At 39.1% G+C, this 21,358-nt stretch overlaps 1 protein-coding gene across 2 annotated transcripts in view; it reads left to right on the top strand.

The window, feature by feature from the left end:
- Nucleotides 1–21,358, top strand: part of LOC126484045 (peroxisomal multifunctional enzyme type 2) — a 145,193-nt gene that overhangs the window by 9,898 nt on the left and 113,937 nt on the right. The window contains exons 1-2 of one of the 2 annotated variants that reach the window (XM_050107385.1): nt 10,889–10,966; nt 20,911–20,977. In XM_050107385.1, coding sequence (XP_049963342.1) covers nt 10,934–10,966; nt 20,911–20,977 — 100 coding nt within the window. In that variant the 5' untranslated portion in view covers nt 10,889–10,933. Of the gene's footprint in view, nt 1–10,888; nt 10,967–20,910; nt 20,978–21,358 lie in introns of those variants that run through there. The other variant, XM_050107386.1, reaches the window with a different exon arrangement.

Below are 21,358 nucleotides of genomic sequence, written 5' to 3'. Positions count from 1 at the left end.
TCCCTTTCTGAATTAAGAATAGCTTAGAAGGGCTTCCTGGTACCTTAACAACTATTAAAATCTTATTTTATAGTTCCCTGCTAGTTGAAACTAATAGGTCAAAGCAGGTGGACCTTCTAATAAAATATAAAAAATTAGAGGAGTTTGATCTAGTTGTTGAGACACACAACTCAAGCAAGGGTGTGTCATGTTATGGGCAAGGATATCTCAGAACTTAAACAAGAATGGGCATCACAGGGATGTGGCAAAATAATGGAGAGCTAGAGAAGACAGCCACCTTCATCGTGACCTTCAGTCCTCCATTGCTATTTGAGTACATCAAGCAGGGTTCCACCTACATAAGGTTACACCTTACATACATGACCTCAAGGGGCGTTACAAATGCCAGCAATGTGACCAAAACATTCGGTTGCAGAGGTGAAACAACTTGTAGGAAGTACAGAAAGTCAACCCATGAATCTAGCACTGACTGCCCGGATCCAGCTGTATACATCAACTACACTTGGGTCAAGACTCCCCAGTGTTCATTGAAGAACAGAAACTTGGAGAAGTAAAGGTGACAAAGTATCCTTTATACAAAAGCCAAGAAAGAATAAAATATGACTAAATATCTTGTCTTTGCCACTTCCTGTGTTTCTGTGGTGAAGACACCTGTCACTAAAGCAGAGATTTTGATGCAAACATGTACAGAGAAACAGAACACACCACTGCCATCGCCAACAACAACAACAACAATAACAATACCTGTACTGGCACTGGCACTTGCACCTGCAAAGGCAAACAGAGCAAAAGTACAACAACCAAGGCAGCACAGCACACAAGAAAAGCAAAATTGTACACCAGGTATTGAAAAGGCATCCCATAAAGAGTGTCTCACAACTTCCTCTTTTTCCACCAACCTCAAAGGGTAAAGGGGTGGGGAAAGGAGTGCAACATTCACGTCAAAAGCTGTCCAACCCCACCTGCCCCAGGGGTTTAGTAATTGAGGACCTCACAAAAACTGAAAATATCATACTGGTTAAAATGAGTCTGTCTACTCATTCCAGATTTGCTGCAGGTTTGTCCATAGCCATTGATCTCACCTACTTTTGAAGACATTGTTCTTTGGGAGATGAATGACTACCTTCATGTGAGCAACCAGTTCTCCATCTGCCAAACAGAGCAGATCCAGGGAGGAGGCAACCAAAATGGCTGTTCAGAAAGGCTAACTGGGTGCTTTACAGTCAGATCATGTTACAGTTATATTGCTGATGCTTCCATCACCAAGTCCTCAGGAACACCTGGGGGGCTATGTATCCGTTGGTGCATCGAGTCTTGTTGTGCAATTGGGGGCAGGAGGGAGGCTATGTGACGGTTCCATCAGTGATGCACAAATGAGGATCTTGCAACCTTTTGTGTGGTGATGGGAAAGGCAACAAGAATAATTAGAATAAGTAGAGCTCTTGACAAGACTTCCTGAATGGCATTGATAGATTCACACCCACAAGCACCTGCCCGGATAGCAGTAAGTGTTAAAGTGCTACTTCTGGGATGAGGAGGTGCGTTGGCCCTGAATTGAATCAGGCTACTGTATTAATCATGAGGGCCGGTGTGCTGCTCAGCTTGGATGTGGTTTTGAAGCAGTTCTGTGTATCCCACTAGGTGAGTATGGGCTGGTACCTGCATCCTGACTCGGTTGTGTGACATGCAGACAGCTAGGAAACTTTCACTCACATTCACATGAATAATGCTGCACATGGGCAGTTGAGGTACATATTATGTACCACGGATAATGAGGCTGGTGACAGAAAGGGGATCCAGTCACCCCTTAAATTAACCATGCCAAATCCATTCATAACCATGCCAACCCTGTGCCAATGTGGGGCAAAGGTGCAAGAAGATGATATGTGCCCCAAGTAAAGTATGATAAGCCATTAGGAGGATTTCCAGGTGACACTCACTACCACCAATAGCAGCTGTATGAGAGCAGGAATGCCTCCTAACAATGGCTGAAATATGTATGACGATTACGGCTAATTATAGCCAGGATCCGGTTCTCCGTTGCTGTCAGGTGACACATGAGGAGGTTGGTTAAGATTTCTGTTCTGCCAACATGGAGGTATACAACAAGCCTCTCTATCTCTCTTTGGAAGCTGGATTCTGTATTGTCAGTTGTCCATGATACTGTGCCTGGTCATCACGGATAATGTATAGCATGTTGAAGCAGTTGCACCATCAGTCAAAGCAGGTCCCCTTTCAGATTTTTGATGAAATTTGGATAACAGAAGTTTATCCTGACTTGAGAAAAGAATCTGTTTTAATGACAATTTTAAAACCGTGGCAGGATCATATCAGCCCCAGTAGCTATTGTATGTCAGTCTCACTTGCTACATAGGAAATATACTGGAGTGTATGGTCATCTAATGCATAGTGTAGGTCTTTGAACCAGGTCATTGTGAAGTTGCTCCCAGTGTGGGTTAAGGAGGTATCACTCCACACTTGATAACCTGACCTTGCTAGAAGCAGCAATTGGACAAGCTTTCTTTCCTACATAAGCAAAACCTTGATCGTGTATTCTTCGATTTGGAAAAGACCTGGAGGAATATTCTGTTGCAGCTGTTAAGTGTGATTTCCTTGGGCACCTACCCACTTTCATGCAGTCCTTCGTAACGGAAAGGTATTGTAGATACAGTGTCGGGGATGTTCTGTCTAAACATTTTAAACAGGAGAATGGCTTCCCTCAAGGGAGTATTTTAAGTGTAACAGTACTCACCATTACGATAAATGGTATCATGTCCAGGGTAATGAGTCCCTTACCATTTTTCTTATTCATGGAAAATTTCTTCATTTTCTGTGCATCCTCCACCCTAGCAACAGTACACAATTGCATTTAATGATCAGGCAGTTTGATGAATGGGCAAACACCACAGGTTTCCAGTTCTCTTGGGAGAAAACGGTTTGTGTTCATTTTAATCACTCCTGTTGTCTTTTTACTTTACCTTTTTTTAAACTTTGTGATACCATTTTCACTTTTCAAGAATGGTGAAATATCAGGGCATCACTTTTGATGAACGACTAACATGGATGCCACATCTCAAAGATGGGAAATTAAGCTGCTCCAAGGCTTTAAACATTCTCACATGCATCAGTCATAGGTCTTGGGGGCAGGGGGTTGGGGAAGACAAGATGCACCTTCTCCAGTTTCATAAAGCCTTTGTGCAGCGCCAGCTGGAATACAGATGCCAGATTTATGTATCAGAAATGTCTTCTTATCTCAGAATGTTAGATGGGGTTCACCACGAGGGTCTTAGGCTGTCAGCTGGTGCTTATTGGACAAATACAGTTTCTAGCTTATGTGCATAAGCTGGTAAGGCTCCACTGTCTACTCAACATCCTCTCATGGTAAGCCAGGCATACAGGGCTCTCTCTGTTCCAAATATGCCAGCATCCAACTACATTGCCTGGCTGCTGTTGGAACATCTTCTGTAACTGTTCGTGGGCAACAAGTCCATTTGAGATCAATGCAAGGGAGAGCCTTGAATTATAACAGATGGATGGAATTAAGGTTGACAGCTAGGGAAAGCACAGGTTAATTTTTGAATAGAATGAGTGCAGGAAGAATGTTTCCCAGACTAAATTTTTTCCCAGACTAAATTTTTAAAACAAAATTTTATGAGATTTTAAATCATCAACTGAATTTAATTTTTGTTTACAATGATGAGTCCAAGCAGGGACACTTTATCGACTGCACTGTTGTGTTCCCCAAACTTGTCCTTTGGGTAGGGCTCCCAGAGCAGTTCCCAGTTTACTTGCAGAATTGTTTGCTACCCTGAGGGCATTGGAACAGATAAGACAATATTGTGTCAAGAAATTCGCCACATGCTGAGATTCCCCAAGTGCCCTTCTTGCTATTGCTCAGATTTATTCAGCAGGTAAGATAGTGCAAGGTGTCCAGGATGCTCTGCTTCTCTTGCAGAGGCAGGAGAAGGAAATATTTATCTGCTGGGTCCCAGGACCCTTAGGGATCCATGGAAATGAACTTAGTGTTGTGGCTCCCAAGGAAGCCTGCTCCCTTCAGCCTGACGTGGGCTGTTTTGTCCTTGTGTCGGCAGTCAGTCACCACATATGTGAGCAGAAGGCCATGTGATGGTAGAAGGCTTAGTGGTGAGAATTACAGGGCAGTAAAATGAGGTCAGTGAACTCTTCAGTGCAAGCATGTGGTTTACCTCCTTCCGACCACACTGAGCTGAGGAAGTAGTTCTAACAAAGCTCAGAATAGGACATTCCCTGTTGACCTATGCAATTCACTCAATCTCAAGAAGCCACTGGGGTGTTAAAGATGGGAAATGTGAGTATCAGTATGCTATATTTTTACACAGTGAGTTTTCACAAGCCCTCTATATGAACTGATAATGAGGAAAATGTGTTTCATGATTTAAGGTTTTGTGTGGGGTCAGATCTCTTTCCCAAAACATTGGATTTATGATTTTGCTGTGTCACAGAGGGCTTGGTCACTCATTACGTCTAAGTAGTTGCTCAGCAATAGTAATTTGTTCACTTTTACATGTACCGTATCTGTACAGGTATTTTACACTTGATTTTATCTAGTCATATCTTGCTAGCTTGTGTCATCATGTGCATTTATACCTCCCATAACTTTTATTTTTATTTGGTTCCAATTGCTTTTCTTTATCTTTGTCAAATTTTTTGTGAATTGTGGGAGGTAATTTTTAGTCATATTATGTTTCCCGCTATCAAGAATCTGAGGAAACATAAAATGGTCTAGCAGTAACCTTCAATCTGCATAACTAACCAAACTCAATTACATGAAGGAGTAAATTATACAGCTATAAAATGTTTAATCTTTTACCCAAAAAATTACAGATGCTTATGTATAATCTGAAGTTGTTTGACAACAAATTAATGATTTTTCACTTGACACTGATGAGTTCAAAACATTTATGATATTGAGGATACAGCAGGTGCTGAACACATAATAAAACTTCTGTGACATGACTGATGATCTGAATTTATTTGGGATGTAGTGACAAACTACATGAAAGTGCATAGTGTAGGTGTATTTTACCTTCTTGGATTTTCTTTTCTACTTCAATTCATCTTTGCAGTCATAAAAGTGTGTATGAGCTTTTGAAGTAGACTGAAGTATTTAAAATTTCAGTTAATAAAACACTTTTAATGCTACAGGTTTTATCATTTCATATTACATCTTTCAAGAAAACAATGATCCATCTATTGGAAGTGTATTATTTGTAATTTCTAATCCACATTTTTTTGTTTATGTGTAACATGTCTTTAATGCAAAAAGAAAACTGATACATTTTGTTTATCATATTCTCATTTCTCATCCTTTACTGCTCAAGTCTATCAGTCATTCATGGAATGTTACTTGTGGTAAAGACTGGTGAACTTTGTTACCTTGGCTGACTGGAGTGTTTACCTGTGTTTACCTTATCACCAGATAAGACTCATTAGCAGTGCTGACTAGCAGTTTTAATTTTTAAGGTTAAAACCTCAGTCAGTAGACTGAGACAGTGTTCACTTATTTGTCAGTCAGGCTGGTTGTCCAATCTAAGGTTAGTCAAATTGTGTGATGCATCTCTAACAACATTTCACTGGCTAGAGATTTGAACTACTGAGCAAACAATATCACGTTGGAGAGAATTTGATTCACAGTAAGTTTATATTTAAAAAAACTCTCTCTCTCTCTCTCTCTCTCTCCCTCTCTCTCTCTCTCTCTCTCTCTCTCCTCTCTCTCTCTCTCTCTCTCTCTCTCTCTCTCTCTCTCTCTCTCTCTCTCTCTGTGTGTGTGTGTGTGTGTGTGTGTGTGTGTGTGTGTGTGTGTGTTTTTAGAATTGTGATGTGACAAACGCCAGCAGATCTGAGGATTGGCACTTGTAGTATTGTTACTTGTTTAGCACCATGTAGGCGATATACACAGCTTTCGGTATTGCAGAGATGTTAATGTATCAAATTTCCAGACTTCCACACTTCCTGTGTGGAGGAAACTTGATGTAACAATATACATGGGGTAAAATAACTTTACGAGTGGCATTTAAGTGTATCAAATGGTAGAGACCCATTATTAGCCAACCTTAGCTCTTCCTCAGCCATTTGTGCTTGCTGTGTCACCTGTTTATTAGTTAGCCTGTGCAGAACATTAGCAGGTGAGGCAGGTTACAGTTGGTGATTCATATCGATGGTAAAAGTGAGTTGCATACTTCACGTTAACTGACAAATCCTTCCCTTTCATGCAACTGAAGTGCATCATTCAAAGAATTATTTTATTTGAAGTGTAAAAACAACTAAGTTGCAGTTTATGTTGTCCCAGTCTCTTGAGCATCTCAAATCAGAGCGTGCACAACTAAAGCTGGGAAGGAACTGACAGTCCTCGAACCAGCATGTAGATCCGAAATGGATTATTCTAGATAATTCAGTAGTGAAGAGGTGCCAGCTTTAAAATAATGAAAGCTGAAAAACACCCAGTTTTGATAGAATTCACTCAGCACTGCTGTTACATAGGGAAAAATGTGGAAAAAAATTGACTAGTGTCCTATAGGGGAAGGCCTGCAGCATGTAGATCCGAAACGGATTATTCCAGATAATTTAGTTGTGAAGAGGTGTCTTTAAAGTATGAAAGTTGAAAAAGCACCCAATTTTGATAGCATTTACTCAGAGCTACTATCCTACGTGGGAGGTCTCCAGTGTCTGCTGTTTGGTAGTCCAGGCAATGCTCTGTTGGGAATAGTGAGGCCTCTGGATCACTACACTACTCTTACTGCTGCAGCTAGCTGGGACCCACAGAGGCATGGCAGAAAGGGGCAAGTGGGATTTGTTTACAGCTATGTGGTGAATATAACTGCAGGATTCAGAGTACCTAATGTCAGAAGTCTTGAACACTGCCCCAAGGAATGATTATGTGCATAAAACTTAATTGGAGGTCATAGAGAAAGAGAAAGTTTAAGATTTTACTCAGAGACACCACATTCTTGGACAGGTTCACGAACAGAACTTCCGAGCCTGACTCACTATTTTATTGTGCTCCTTCCCGTACAAGCTCTTCGTTGGATATTGTGTTGACCATGTTAAGTCTTACTGTATTGATTGAGTGAATGACCTTCCCAAAGTGGCACCACATTTGTAATATATATTGTGTGCAGTAGAAAGCCTTGTTCAGTGTTTTGTGGATGGTGTTAGGTTACTACATGAGAGTGATTTTAAAGCAAACTATCACAAAGCCCTCAAAATACTAATGTGCCTTCATCACAAGTTATTAGGGCAGTTGTTACAATTCCACAAGGTTCTTTGAGACACTGGCTGGATTATATATAAACAATGTACATGCCAGGTGAGCCGTTATATTTCAGAATTACCAGTGGGCTATCAACAGGAGTTCTGGGTCCAGCCCTGTCTCTAGCCTCTGTACAGAACTGCCACTGGTCACCATATGGTCTCTCGTTACAGTGTGACCCTCCTATTGTGTTCCCAGTCATAAGTCTTCTGTACAGTCACCTACCTTCCCAGCTGAGTTGCTTTTCTTGAGTCATCTGTGAGTGATGTGTGTGGTATCCTTGTAATAGTGTCATATAATTTAACTGAATGTTGTTTGTATGAGGCCTGTTCAAAGAATTCTGGAACATTCATAATCTCACACCAGCAGTGTGCGGGAGTGAAATGTGGTTGGTGTCCCTGCACATGTCTGTGTTTAATGTGTAACTGTCAGAAGTTTCATTGTTGTATGTTTGTCAGTTATTGTTCAGTGCTGTATTGATTAGAATGTTATGTTGTACAGTTTGAGAATTTCCAGACGGCAGAGTTAGAGGGACAACACGTCTGCATTAAATTTTGCATGAAACTCAAGGAAACCTTTACAAAGACACAACAAATTGTGGATGAAGCCTATAGTGATGAGTGCTTAGGCCATACTCGGTGTTACAAATGGTTCACACAATTTACAAATGGTTGGCTAGAAGTTAAAGATGACCCTAGTTCAGGACGTCTTACATCTACCAATGATGCTCATGTCAGGAAAATCACAAAACTGTACTCAGTAATCAAAGCCTGACTGTCCAAGAGATTGCAGAAGAATGAAACGTTTCGGTTGGATCATGTCATGAAAGCCTAGGAATGCACCATGTTGCCACCACGTTCTTCCGACTGCTCATGAGTCAACACCAGAAAAACCTTTGCCTCACAATCTGTGAAGAGCAAATGAAAAGGAGTTGTTCCTTAAGAGAATCATAACTGGTGATGAGACATGGGTCTACAGTTATGATGTTGAGACTAAGGTTTAATCTTCACATTGGGTCATGAAAGGTTCTCTGAGACCAAAGAAAGCTTGTCAGGTCAGGTCAAATATCAAAGCCATGTTGATAGTTTTCTTTGACGTTGAAGGATAAGTGCATTGTGAATTCATGTCACAGGGATAGACTGTTAATCGATGGTACTATCAGGATGTGTTGTGATGCCTGCAAGAAAATGTGAGAAGGAAACAGCCTGAAATGTGGCAAGACAATTCATGGCTCTGCACCATGTTAATGCACCTACATATTCATTCCTCTTGGTGCATGACTATTGCACAAAAAATGAAATCACTGTGCTACCGCATCCTCTGTACTCTCCAGACCTGGCCCTTGCGGACTTTTTTTCTATTTGCAAAGTTCAAAATCCCATTGAAAGGATAAAGACTTGTAACAATAGACAATATAAAAGAAAATTCGCAGATGGCGCTTCACATGATCCAACAAGAGGCGTACCAAGACTGCTTCCAGAAGTGGAAACGGCCTTGGGAGCTGTTTATCAGTTGTGGAGGAGAGTATTTCAAAAGAGATTATGCACAATAAGTAAAAGGTAAGCAGAGAAAAATTTTGTGGACAAAGTTCTGGAATTATTTGAATGGACCCCGTATGTTGATAAGAAGGCATTAAATGCTTTGGCCAGAGACGTGCCCTCTGTTGTAAGCAACAGTTGGATGAGCATAGTGCAAGTTTTAAATTTTTGTGAGGAAAGGGAAGTCCTTCCAAAAATGTTAAGGAGTGGATTTTAAAGATTAAGAGGTTGACTCCTTCGTATATTTTACATTAGTGGTTAACCAACCACATGTATCAAGGGAAAAGTTTTTGTTTCCTTCTTTTCATTTTGTGAAGTAGGAGTACAAATTTGTTAACATAAAATATAAATCTATGTGCTGAGAAGTCTTATCTGAAAGCTCGAGTGTGATCTGACATGGCAGTGTAATGTAAACAAGAAGCGTTACAGGTAAGAGGAGAATAGATGTTTTGAAATCCAGCATTACAGAAGAATGTTTGTGATGAGGTGGGTAGATCAAGTGACTAATGAAGGTGTACTGAATAAATTGAATTAAAAAAAAAAACTTCGTAAGTCACAACTAAAACAAGGGATAGCTCGATCCTGGGGCATCAAGGAATAGTTAATTTGTTTATGGAGGAAAGTCTAGGGGATAAAAATTGTCGATTGAAATCAAGACTCGATTACAGGCACAGGTTTTAGTGGGTTTAGGTTATAGTATATATGCAGAAAGGAATAGACTTGCATGGGATAGATTAGCATGGAGTGCTGTGCAAACCAATTTTTTGGACTGAAAACAACGAAACAATCATAGTTGGGCAGGATACTAATGGCAGTGCTGTAGGTTGCCTCTAACTTGAACAGCAACAACAAGGAAAAGACTAATGAAGTGAAGATATGAGCCTTATGTTGAACAATGTAGAGTAGTGTGCACTTGATGCAATGAGCTACAGGAAAGCGCTCCCCTGCTCACATTGTGGTGAAGGCTCTGATGTTAGGAGCAAAGCACTATCATAACTCCAAGTGTGATCCACACTTACCAGATGCATGTCTGCAGTTGTCACGTTTGTGGTTTCCTTTTCTCTATGACAGTTTTGTCCATAAGGACATTGGAGGATATTGTTGAAAGCCTGAAATTCCATCAAAAGTGAATGTGAAAAGTTCACTAACATAACTTAATATATTCACTGTCTTGATGAACATAGTACCTTGGTTATATCTATTTCTGATGTTCTATTCATGAACAGTGCTTCTGTATGGCAAGCTCTGCGCGTGCTTTTCTACTGAAAGAAAATAATGTTAATAAAGAGTGAGGGCACAGTTGATATACTCATTTCTTTCATAAGTAGCTGACATGATTCCCTATTTATAAAACTAGCTGACATGATTCTTTGTTTATAAAACCTATGGTTGTCCTGAGCACTTTCTTTTGCTGTACAAAGATTGTGTGTGCACCACACAAATTGCTCTATGGAATAATTGTGCATACCAATCATGACTCGAAGAACAGATAGTGGAGGACAATAGCTATTGTTTGCTACATATGAGTTTTAATTTATGGAGCAGAACTATCACTCTGCACAGTTTGATACACAGTTGACCTGTGTGTTCATTACACTAATTTTATGTCGGAGTGAATTCCCTGCAGCTTTACAGAATCATTTTTTGACCAGTGTATGGGAACAGAAGCAAATTATTTAAGTTTTATTGTAATTCAGTATAGTTCTGTCAGTCCAGAGCCAGTCTGCTGACATTTCAACCACTGTTCTCTGTCTATTCCAAACTATTATCAACAGTTTAAGATTAGTAGTTAAGTACTCTAGTTGTGTAAGAGTAAAAAAATGCGAATGAAGCAGAAAATGGAGAACATAAGCAGTGAGTAGTCCAAGTTGCAACAGCAGCAGTAGTAATCTTCATACAGATTCATCAGATGCCTTTTATATTTTACTTTGCTGCAGACTAACAGTATTTGAATTGAAATGTTTGTGTGCATGAAGTCACTGTAATTCGTGCATTGTGACATCAGTATTAATTGTTTTTAGTCAGAGTGCTCCATTCACCTGAGATAATAGTTCCCTGGACCCTCTTTTGACTTTTACTGTTACCGGCTCATCAGTAGTGAATCAGAATGCTGAAAGTATTGAGAAGACAGCTTCACACTGTAAGTTCAGTGTTTATTCCGAGGAGTTATATGTTTGGAATTGTGCAGTCAAGGCTTATTGGGGTTATGGCATTTCATTTTTCTTCTCTCTCTGATATCACCCTTATCTGTAATTGCATTAATTTTTACAAAGCAAATTTCTCTTCCTGCAAATCTGTGTTCGTGAATGTCATTGAATTTCATTGTTTTGTATTGATATAAATTTTCATGGCACTTAATTGCTAACTGTGTGGTTCTTTATACTGTGGACGATTTTTATGTATTAAAAACTTCAGCAATGCTATTTTTACCTGTGTATCATTTATACCATGAAAACAAGTAGTACTCACCTAAGGTCCTCCTACAATTAAGTCACAACACTGTGCTGCTGCTAATGGTATTCACACACAGGTGTGTGCTAACCTCGTATTGCAAGTTGCCCCAGGCATATGAATGACATGATATAGCTAGCTGTCTGCTTAATAGTTCTGTAATTTTTATATAGTGATTTACTATGTTGCAGTGTGTTTCAAAATGAATTATAGTAATGACTTAAAAGAGAGCTAAGTCAGATTTCAATGTCTTGCCAAACTTGAGGTCTTCGTGGATGAAACACTAAGTCTGTTTGCGGGGCTGTAGGAGGAAACAAATTTGGGCCTCACCGAATGAATCATTTGTGATGATGCCTGATGTAGTTTAGGGTTACCTATAAATGTCTAGAATGGATTGGAGTACCAAGAATTTACTCCCAGTTCTCTTTAGCAAATGACGTGCAGGCTGTCGACCTCATTTTACTTTTTATCTGTCAAAGCAATGTGGCAAAAGCCATTTAATTTTTAGTTTTGGACCTCTGTTTCTGTATGGTGTCTGTTTTAGCCCTTTCTCCCCATGCCTATTTCTAGCTGTCTCCTATCATATCATTTGGGACTGATGAATAGGCATTTTTTACCTCCTCTCTGTCTTCGTGTTCTATAGTTTTGACTTGACTGTGAATGATCCCAGTTGTTTTTTGCACCCTAAAGCAAAACAAAACCAATACCAACTCCCAGTTCTTTAAGAGTCTACCTTCGTACCTGTGTGGTCAGTGCGGCTGACTGGTATGCAGAGGACACGGGTTTCATTCCAGGGATTTTTCCTCAGTGGGAGGAACGGTATGGGGTGTACTCAGCCTTGTGAGGCCAAGAAAGGAGATAATCGATCGATTAGTAGTGGTGCCGAGGTCAATAAACTTAACAGTGACTGGAAGAATGGTGTGCTGACCACATGCCGCTATGTACTGCATCTAGTGATGCCACTGGCACAGGATGACACGGCGGTCCATCAGGCCTGATTGGCCCATCTAGGGATGGAAAGCGGAACTTTACCTTACCTACCATTCAAGTTAGAGGACAGTGTTGTAACCATTGTTACAGTTCACTCAGTTTTTAGGACTTAGTGCAGCAATTGCCTGCCTAGATCAGAGGACTGTGTGATAAAGCAGGTTGTGCAGACCACTGTCCTGCATAATGTTGAGCTGGGTATCGGAAGTAAAGAAGTCACCATGAAATGTTCAGTAGGTACACTCTTGAACTGTTGCTTTGTAGGCAGCGTGATATATTAGGGCTCTTCGAAAAGTAAGGTCCGATTGGTCGCTAAATGGAAATCACTGTGGAGTTCAAAAATGTTAGCTAGACCCTCCGTCTACTTACCTACATAGTCACTGCTCAGGCTTGGACATTTGTCATAGCATTGTACCAATTCCAATGCCCTCATCATCGAAGGCAGCCACCTGTGCTTTTCGCAAAACCTCTGTGCTGGTCTACACACACATCTGTGGCAAAATGCTGTCTTCATAGCCAGCATTTCATGTAAGCAGAAACGAAACTCAGTGGGAGCCAATTATGGGCTGTATTGTTGGTAATCAAACACTTCCCATTGAATACATTGCAAGAGCATCTTTATTGTCCCTGCAGAGTGCAGGTGAGAATTACCATGAAGAAGGAAATGCATGACAGTCACATTATGTGAACTGAATAGCTTCAGACGAAATCTCTCACCAGATCCTCACACTTGATGGAAGACACTTTTTTCTAGGCATCTTTATGTGCTCACTGTGCTCTCAAAACTGAAAAGAGCAACGTGATGCAATCGATGGACATACTTGTCACTGGCCAACACATCTGTGCAAAGTTTCATTAGATTGTCATTTCCATTTCGCAGAGGATCGGACCTTACTTTCCAAATGGCTCTCATACATTTGAAAATACTATGTATACGGACAAGGAAAAAAGTGAGATGCTCTTGTTCATGTCTGGATGAATCAGTAGTCACTTCTGTACATATCTACCATTACAACTTGAGTCTGTACATATTTGTACGTAGCAGCTACACACTAATAAATATGGCAATCATGTCAGAAATGGAAATAGTTGAAGAAAATAACCATTCCACCATGGAAAAGGTAGTAATCAGTATCTGACAAAAATACAAGTAGGCATTTTGAAATCAGTGGCCCATATTTTTGATAAAGACATTTATGTATGTGTATGGTATGTGGACAGAGTGAGGTGGTGCAGTGGTTAGCACACTTGACTTGCATTCAGGAGGATGATGGTTCAAACTCACATTCGGCCATCCTGATTTAGGTTTTACATGATTTCCCTAAATTGCATCAGCCAAATGCAAGGATGGTTCCTTTGAAAGTGTGGCTGGTTTTCTTGCCCATCCTTCCCTACTCCAGTGGGACCAATGACCTTGCTTTTTGGTCCCATCCCCCAAATCAACCAACCTATGGTTTCTGAGGTGTTGTAAAATACATTTCTTCATTGTTTCACTCAGTAAAAAACATTTTGTAAAGCACAAATATGAAAGTCAGAATTACAGCAGTATGACATAGTAAAATGATATTTCATGGCATCTTTAAGCAATAATTGCCTCTAAACAGTAGAGCACCAACTATTTTTTTAGTTGGCGGTGGGGGATGGGGAGGGCAAGGAATCCTATTCATTGATTTTATCTGATGTGAATTAGATGCAAATCAGCAAATATATATATCTAAAGTGTGGGAATGTGTTAGGTATTTAGTGCTATGGTGTTCTACAAAGAGAAACAATTAAGTCGTAATTATAGGCCAACTTTCATAGGTCCTCCTCCTTGGAAACAACTTCATTCCATTAATTTTGAAAAATACGTCACATAGCTGGGAACACATTAGTTCTACTTTTCTCAGACAACACTTATAAACAGTAATTTAGAATTTTTTATAGATCACAATAACAGTCAATCATTGATAAACATATTATTATTATTGTTACTAGTACTGTTATTAGTAATATTAATATTTCAGAAATACTGTTCATTGCATCCTAATGAAGAAAATAAAATTATAATTTCTTTGAAAAAGAAAAAAGCATATACAGTATTTTGTTTCTTTTTAGTCTCCAAAAATTTTATATACAATTTCCAAACAGTGTTTTTGTTTTCACACTTCGGGAAACAAGTTCTTCCTGTCATCCATAAGATTAATTATCTCAGTCCTGTCTTGATGGACATGGAGGACAAGTAGAAGATTGACTCTTGACTGTGTTGCTATTGATCTGAGACAGATTTTAACTCACTGCAGAATGCCCTTTCATAGTATACTGATTGTACTGAAACTGTTTTAAGCAGAATGATCAAGTGAATAACTTCCTGAAAAAGTTCTTTAACCCTACCCTATTCAGCAATAAGTTGTATTATTGTAGAGGATATATTACATGCTTGTATCCTCATCGTAGCAGTTCACAGCATTTCGAGCTGTGTGTGAAGCCTATCCAGGTTAAAGTTGGCTGTGTGTACTCCAAGCAACTCTTCCAAATGTTGTGTAGATGAAGGATATGTATTGGAATATGTAACAAGTATCTCTTCAAAATGGGATAGCTGCTTTGGATTCCCCTGGTTGAACGTTTGTTCAGTTTCATTCAAAAAGAGAACAAGAATTTCAAACACATCTTTCTTAAATATTCATTCATGAGACAGATAGTATTTTGATATGTTTCAGTCTTGCTGATATTTGCCTTGGCCATGAGATATTTGGGTATTTCAGATTTAGGGTATTACAAAAATGTTTATCTTCCTCTAACAGCATATCAAATGCTTCTGCTGTCGTAAGATTCAGAGCTGGTTTTAGAATGTCAGCAAAATGTTTCATTCTGGTTGTATTCAAATTTGTATTTTGCAGAGATTTGGCCAGTTCTTTGCATAGTCAAAACACTTCATTAGCGAATGTCATGTAAAAAATGTCTCAAACTTTTCTTGCCACTTCGCGTAGCCTCAAAGGGCTGACAGTCTTCTTTATTTGTAATTGAGTTCTGTGCATTCCATATTTCAGTCACTGTTTTCTTGATGTAGTGTTCAGGGAAATGTTTCAGAGATTTTACCCTTATAGCTCATGGGTTGGACGTCAGTCATTGAACTTTCAGTTCTATACACTCTCTCAGTGAAAAAGACTCTTCTTTCTGTGGCCTTTAATTGGTTTCTAGGTCACTCTTTTCTTCATAATGTAGCTGCAGATAAGGAACAATCCATTCCTATTTACAATATCTGCCATTCCTTCGCAGAAGCTTAAGACAGGATAGGATAGGACATAGTTGGAGCTATGACATTTAATGTCATCTGATGTAGGCAGCAGCTTCAAGGATGTGACAGTTTGATTCAACTATGAGCAAAAATTGCTGTCAACTAAAATACTGGATTTGTCTGTAAATCATGTACATCTCCTTGTAAAGGTAAAAATCTTGCCATTTATGCAGTAACTGATGTTCTTCAGATCTATAGGTGTTCCACAATGTCACCCAAAGTGAAAGAAAGAATTAAGAGGGCTTCTGCTGAATTCTGTGGGATAGACTTACAGCCAATCAAAGTACTCAAGAGAGCAGCACTGATAAACTTGATGTAGGCTGCATTAAATGTTGATGTTTATTCTGAACCGATCAGTGTAAAAGGATAACTGCTCCATCCTCAACTGTGTCTGGGCACATATTGGGCTAAAACTGCACAAGGTGTTGCCAACAACAAGCAGTGTGCAGGGTCCTAGTGCAGATGGCTTAAGCTTTTTCCTCATTGTTTCAGAGTGTAGCTTGAATAATTACTTTCACTAGAGGGCTCTGATTTACTTAGAATATCTTACACTTACATCCCTGTATGCATCTCGTCAACCTTCACATCTCTCCCTTCCACCATCTGTAAATCTTGCACACTAGTTTCAGTTGCCATTGGATAGACCAATTATTATTGTTTCATCATATCACAGTAATGTGTATTTGAGCATGAGGTAACAAATTTATGTGTGTATTGTGAAAAGATTTTCATTATCGGAATATGGTTGGTGAGGTCATCATTTAGGTATCTGTGAGGCCTGTCAATAATGAAGATCATATTATGATCTTCAGTAGTTAGCAGTATTTGCTGTGATTGAGTGTGGGGAAATAACAGCAGATGGAGGAAAGTTTTCAGTACTTTTAAGCAAGTTGGATATTGTGTGAACCGTGAATTCCTACAGATAACTGAGAAGCAGTGGTGTTTGAAGATTTTAATACTGAATTTGTTTGGATAGTTCTGATTGAGGGCATTTAGAATGGGTGATGTACAGCTTTAGTTTGATTCTCAGAATTAACATTCCCAACAAAAACAGGAGGACATAGTGCAGCAGCAATTGATAATTTATTTCTAATTCCAAATACTTTTCATGAAGTAAATTAGCCCCTTAATAAATTATATATCTGACTGTAATGGTCAAATGGCAGCAATAAAACATCCCCATGAATTAGGTCGAACTAAGAAAGGAAACTTACAGTGTAACAAGGTCATAAATGCCAATCCAGTTATATTATTCAGAGATAGTTTACTTGATGAACAATGGGAAGAAGTTTAATGAGGGCACACTGTAGTGAAAAATTTGATAATTTCCCAATAACATTCCTACAAAACTGTGAACCCACCTTCTTTTTAGAATGGGCTTGTGAAAACTAAGAGAGAGGGTGGCAAACATTTGGGATGAAAATATTGTGTACCACAAAAAGGGACCATTCTTTACTGCAGAGGACAAGTTATAATCAAGAATTAAGGGGGACTACAAGCAGTATAGCAACATTCTTGATCGTGTCATAAAAAAGGGAGCAACCATGTACTAAGTGCGCATGCATGCATGCATGCATGCATGCGCGTGCGCGCCCACACACACACACACACACACACACACACACACACACACACACACTCACAGGAACAAAGCAAAGGCTGTTTGCAGCATTACTGAAAGTGAAACAAATAAACTGAGTATGGTAAGACAAACAATATTCAGCTCCCAGAAGACAGTAGTAGCCAGAAAAATAATGTTAAATTCAAATAATTTGTTAAATTTAATGAAATATTTTGGGAAAGAGTATAAAATTGAACAACCTTTCTGAGAATAATTTTTTAACAGCAGCTCAGTTTGACCTCTGTAAAGTTCAGAGCAATATAATATGATTTCTCAAATTCAATACTGGTAGAACCAAACAACAAAATTACCATTTGGCATTTTGTATGAACATGTAAAAATCATAAAACTCAACAAGGGAAACTAAAATAGTGTGAAAGCTCAGGATCATTAACAAATGATCCAATAGGAATAAGATTAAAATTGGAGTGGGAAAATGTGAAATATGTTGTCTCACAACGCTTAGTGCTTGGTTCCCTTCTGTTCTAGCACTAGCCATAATATATTGTTAGTATGCTGTACAAAAGGAGCTGGCAATATTTGTTTCTGCCTAATCTATAATTTGACTCATTCCATATCCCTGAAGGCTCTCCTTCATGATCGGATTTGCAAAACACTGTGTGAGAATGAATGAACACATATGTAATATGATGTGTTCCCATATAAGAGTATATTATGTCTGAGTGCAAATGTCCTGCTTCATATTTCTGACACATGTCTGCTCCTTTTGATTATCTGCTTAGAGTGAATGGCCTTCATAACCCCTTCTCCCCCATTTATGAAGAGGGACTAAGTCAAAGGTTTTTTTACCTCTTTCACACTTAATTTGCAGTATTTAGGTATGAAATTCTATTTTGAGTGAAGTTGGTGTTTGGTAAAATGAGGGCAAATACTTTGTCAATCTTCTAGAAAAGTCAGCTTTGTGGTTAAGGAATTATTCTTGCCAGTAGCAAACTAACACTTTCAGCAGCTTAACTTTGTAAGCTTCTAATTTTTCTGCCAATATGTTCTCAATGTTCCAGAAAATGTTCTCAATGTTACAATAGCAAGTAGTGGGTCCATCTTTGTCAAATGTAATGTAAACTGTCAATTTTTTTACAGGCTTTGTACAGCATATAAAATATGTTAATAACATTCGTTGAATTGTGAATGAAAATTAAAAATGTCCAACAACTGCATTTGATGAGAATGATAAAAACAGTGTCTTTCTTCCCTTATAAATGGTCCTCTTCTGTTTCATGTTGTTGACACCTTTTTACATGTGCTGTTGTGTACAGTTTATGAAGGGCAGATATAAACTACTATTTGGTAATTGTGATAATCTTTTCTGTTTATACACTGTCCTGTAACATTAATGTTACCGCCTGTCAAAAGCTTGAATAACCACCTTTTGGAGTGCAGACTCCTGCGAGAAGTGTAGGAAGCAAATCACCGAGTTTCTGGAAAGTACTGACAGGGTTCTAGAGCCATGCCGACTCCACTGCTGTGGCCAGCAGCGCTAGGTTTCTCGGTTGAGGATCCATGGCATGAACAGATTCTCTATTGGGTGTTAATCCGGGGAGTTTGGTGGCCAGGGGATTATGGTAAACTCATTCTGATGCTCTTTGAACCACACTCTGTGAGCTGTGTGACACATTGCATTGTCCTGCTGGTAGATGCCATCTTGCCAAGGAAAAACAGACTGCGTGTAGGAGTGGACGTGATCCCCAAGGATGGATGCATATTTGTTTGATCTGTTGTGCCTTCTAGAATGATGAGATCACCAAGGCAGTGCCATATAAACATTCCCCAGACCATAACTCCTTCCTCTGGCCTGGACCCTTCTGGCAATTGTTGTAGGGTTTTTACTTTCAGGCGTTTCACATCCAATGGAGGATAAAACATGATGCATCTGAAAAGGCCACATGTCACCACTCAGTGGACATCCAGTTGTGGTACTGGCATGCAGATCCAGCCTTCGTCACCAATTAACAGTAGTCATCATGAGTGAATGAATCAGGCGCATGCTGCAGAGGCCCATACGGTGCAATATTCACTGAATGTTCACTGAGGAGACGTTGCTCGTAGCTCCTCGGTTGATCTGGGTGATTCGTTGCACAACAGTTGTACATATATTTGCTCATACACATATCCGCAGCTGCATTCACCACTGTCATCTATGGCCTGTGGTGCACCTCAGTTGTCTCAGCACTGGTTTTGTATAGCGCCATTTTGCCTTGCACAGTATATTAACTATGGAGGCCAGTGAACAGTGTACAAACTTAGCCGTTTCAGGAAAGTTTCCATCATTGACCTGAAAGCCAATGATCATGCCCCTTTGAAAGTCAGATAAATTGCTCCATTTCTGCATTATGACAACAACTGCACTGTTTTCCACATCCCCTGACATGATTTGTATACCCTCCACTGCCATTGCTGCCATCTGCAGCCTGCGAGTGGTTATTGCACGTTGTTGTCGAACATAGGCCTTCTCTAAATTTCTTTTTAAGCTGGAAATCTTCACTGAATGTATTTTTAGTTAAAAATGTAGCGCTGGAACTGAAACACAGTACTAAGAAAGGGAATTAAGAACTAGCTTAGTCAGTGGCAAACAAGTGGTCAAGACTTGTAACTGTGATAGTGCGAAAATATAGAAACCAAAAATGGGTTTTTCAAAACAAAGTTCTCTTCTCTTCCTTGTGGCTGAAGGGGAAATTAGGAAAATACTGGAAAAAGCTGTCTTGTTTATCAAAGCAAATTGTAGCCTGCCTAAAATCTTTATTAAGTAGTCTTTCGTGTGTATGTTTTCTCTTTTTATTCTTGAGTGACAGCATAATGTCCTGTGTAACCTTTTAAGGATTCTCTGAACCTCTCTACTTTTTTTTTTTTTTTTTTTTTAAACTAGTGTGTCAATGTCTAAAGTTCAAATTCTAGTACCCAGTTTTTGCTGCTATTTTATTTATTGTGGGGCTGTTCATAAAATTATTGGTACATTGAAACTCCAGACACTAAACGAATGTTTGTGTAAGTGTCTTGCCACCAGGCTAAGCACTGCAACGCTATAATTGCATGATTTGAATTTAGCAATGTTCTTTTATTTTGGATGGAGTAAGTGAGGTCGAGGCAGTTGACTTGTACTTGGTCTGTCCTGCTGTCCAGATTTAGTTTTTTTATATGGTTTCTGTAAATCATCCAAGAAGAATGCTGTGCCACACAATAAAACACAAGTCTCTTGCCAATGCCTTGCTGTGTCTTATTTCACACAACCTTGTCTTTGTGATGAATGCCAATTTTCTGGTGTAACCCCAAATCTAGAATGTACAAAATAAAAAGTTATTGAACATGGGCAGACGTGTCATTTCTTGTATTTTGTTTGTCTGAAGCTGCTAACAAAATCAAATTTTTGGTTATAACACTTATCATTTTACATTTTGACATCTATATTGTTGCTTAAAAACATTCTGTGCCACTAACAGCTTTTGTATTTATAATGTGTCAGCTGCATTGTTTCCTACAGTTGTAAAGTAGAACTACTTTGTGCCTCATATCATTGTATAGCTATTCATTTGGCCTACCCTGTAAGGATTGTGCTTATGTTTATATTTTCTGCATGATGAGGCAGTACATTTTCATTTCTTGTATGGACTTATTTGGAAATACTTGATTTTTCTCACTTACAATTATTGTGAATACTGAATTGTCATCTGATTCTGCTTAGATAATCCTTTATTTCCTGTTGAATCTTGTAATATGTAAAGGTTTATTTCAGTTTCCAGTCATGGCTGACAAACTGAGGTTTGATGGACGAGTCGCTGTGGTGACAGGTGCAGGAGCAGGTAGGAAACCACAAAAAGAGCACTCTTTATCTTTCAAGCTTTTGCTGTTGTTACTTCGTATTATATAGAGTCGTAAAGCAGAGAATGTAAATAAGTATGTTGTCTTGAAATCCTTGAGAAAAGAGTTTATTGTCCCTTAGGTTTAGTTAGAAGGAGGAAATTCTGACTCACTGTTCTGAAACAACTATTGAACAGAGCCTATTCCATAACCAAGACTCTAATCCATGTATCTGTGGTGGTGCTCAACGTGGAACTAGCCACTTTGAATTCTGATGTTGGAAGAAATAAATCCTGATCACCAGACTTTGTGCCAAACTTCTAGCTTAAATTCCAAATATCTCTGCGTATTTAATAGAAAGAGCACTTATGGCAATTGACAGT

This window comes from Schistocerca serialis, chromosome 6 (genome assembly GCF_023864345.2).
Source record: "Schistocerca serialis cubense isolate TAMUIC-IGC-003099 chromosome 6, iqSchSeri2.2, whole genome shotgun sequence".
Lineage (NCBI taxonomy): Eukaryota > Metazoa > Arthropoda > Insecta > Orthoptera > Acrididae > Schistocerca > Schistocerca serialis.
The sequence above is the reverse complement of the archived record's forward strand: the minus strand, read 5'-3'. Positions and strand labels throughout refer to the sequence as shown.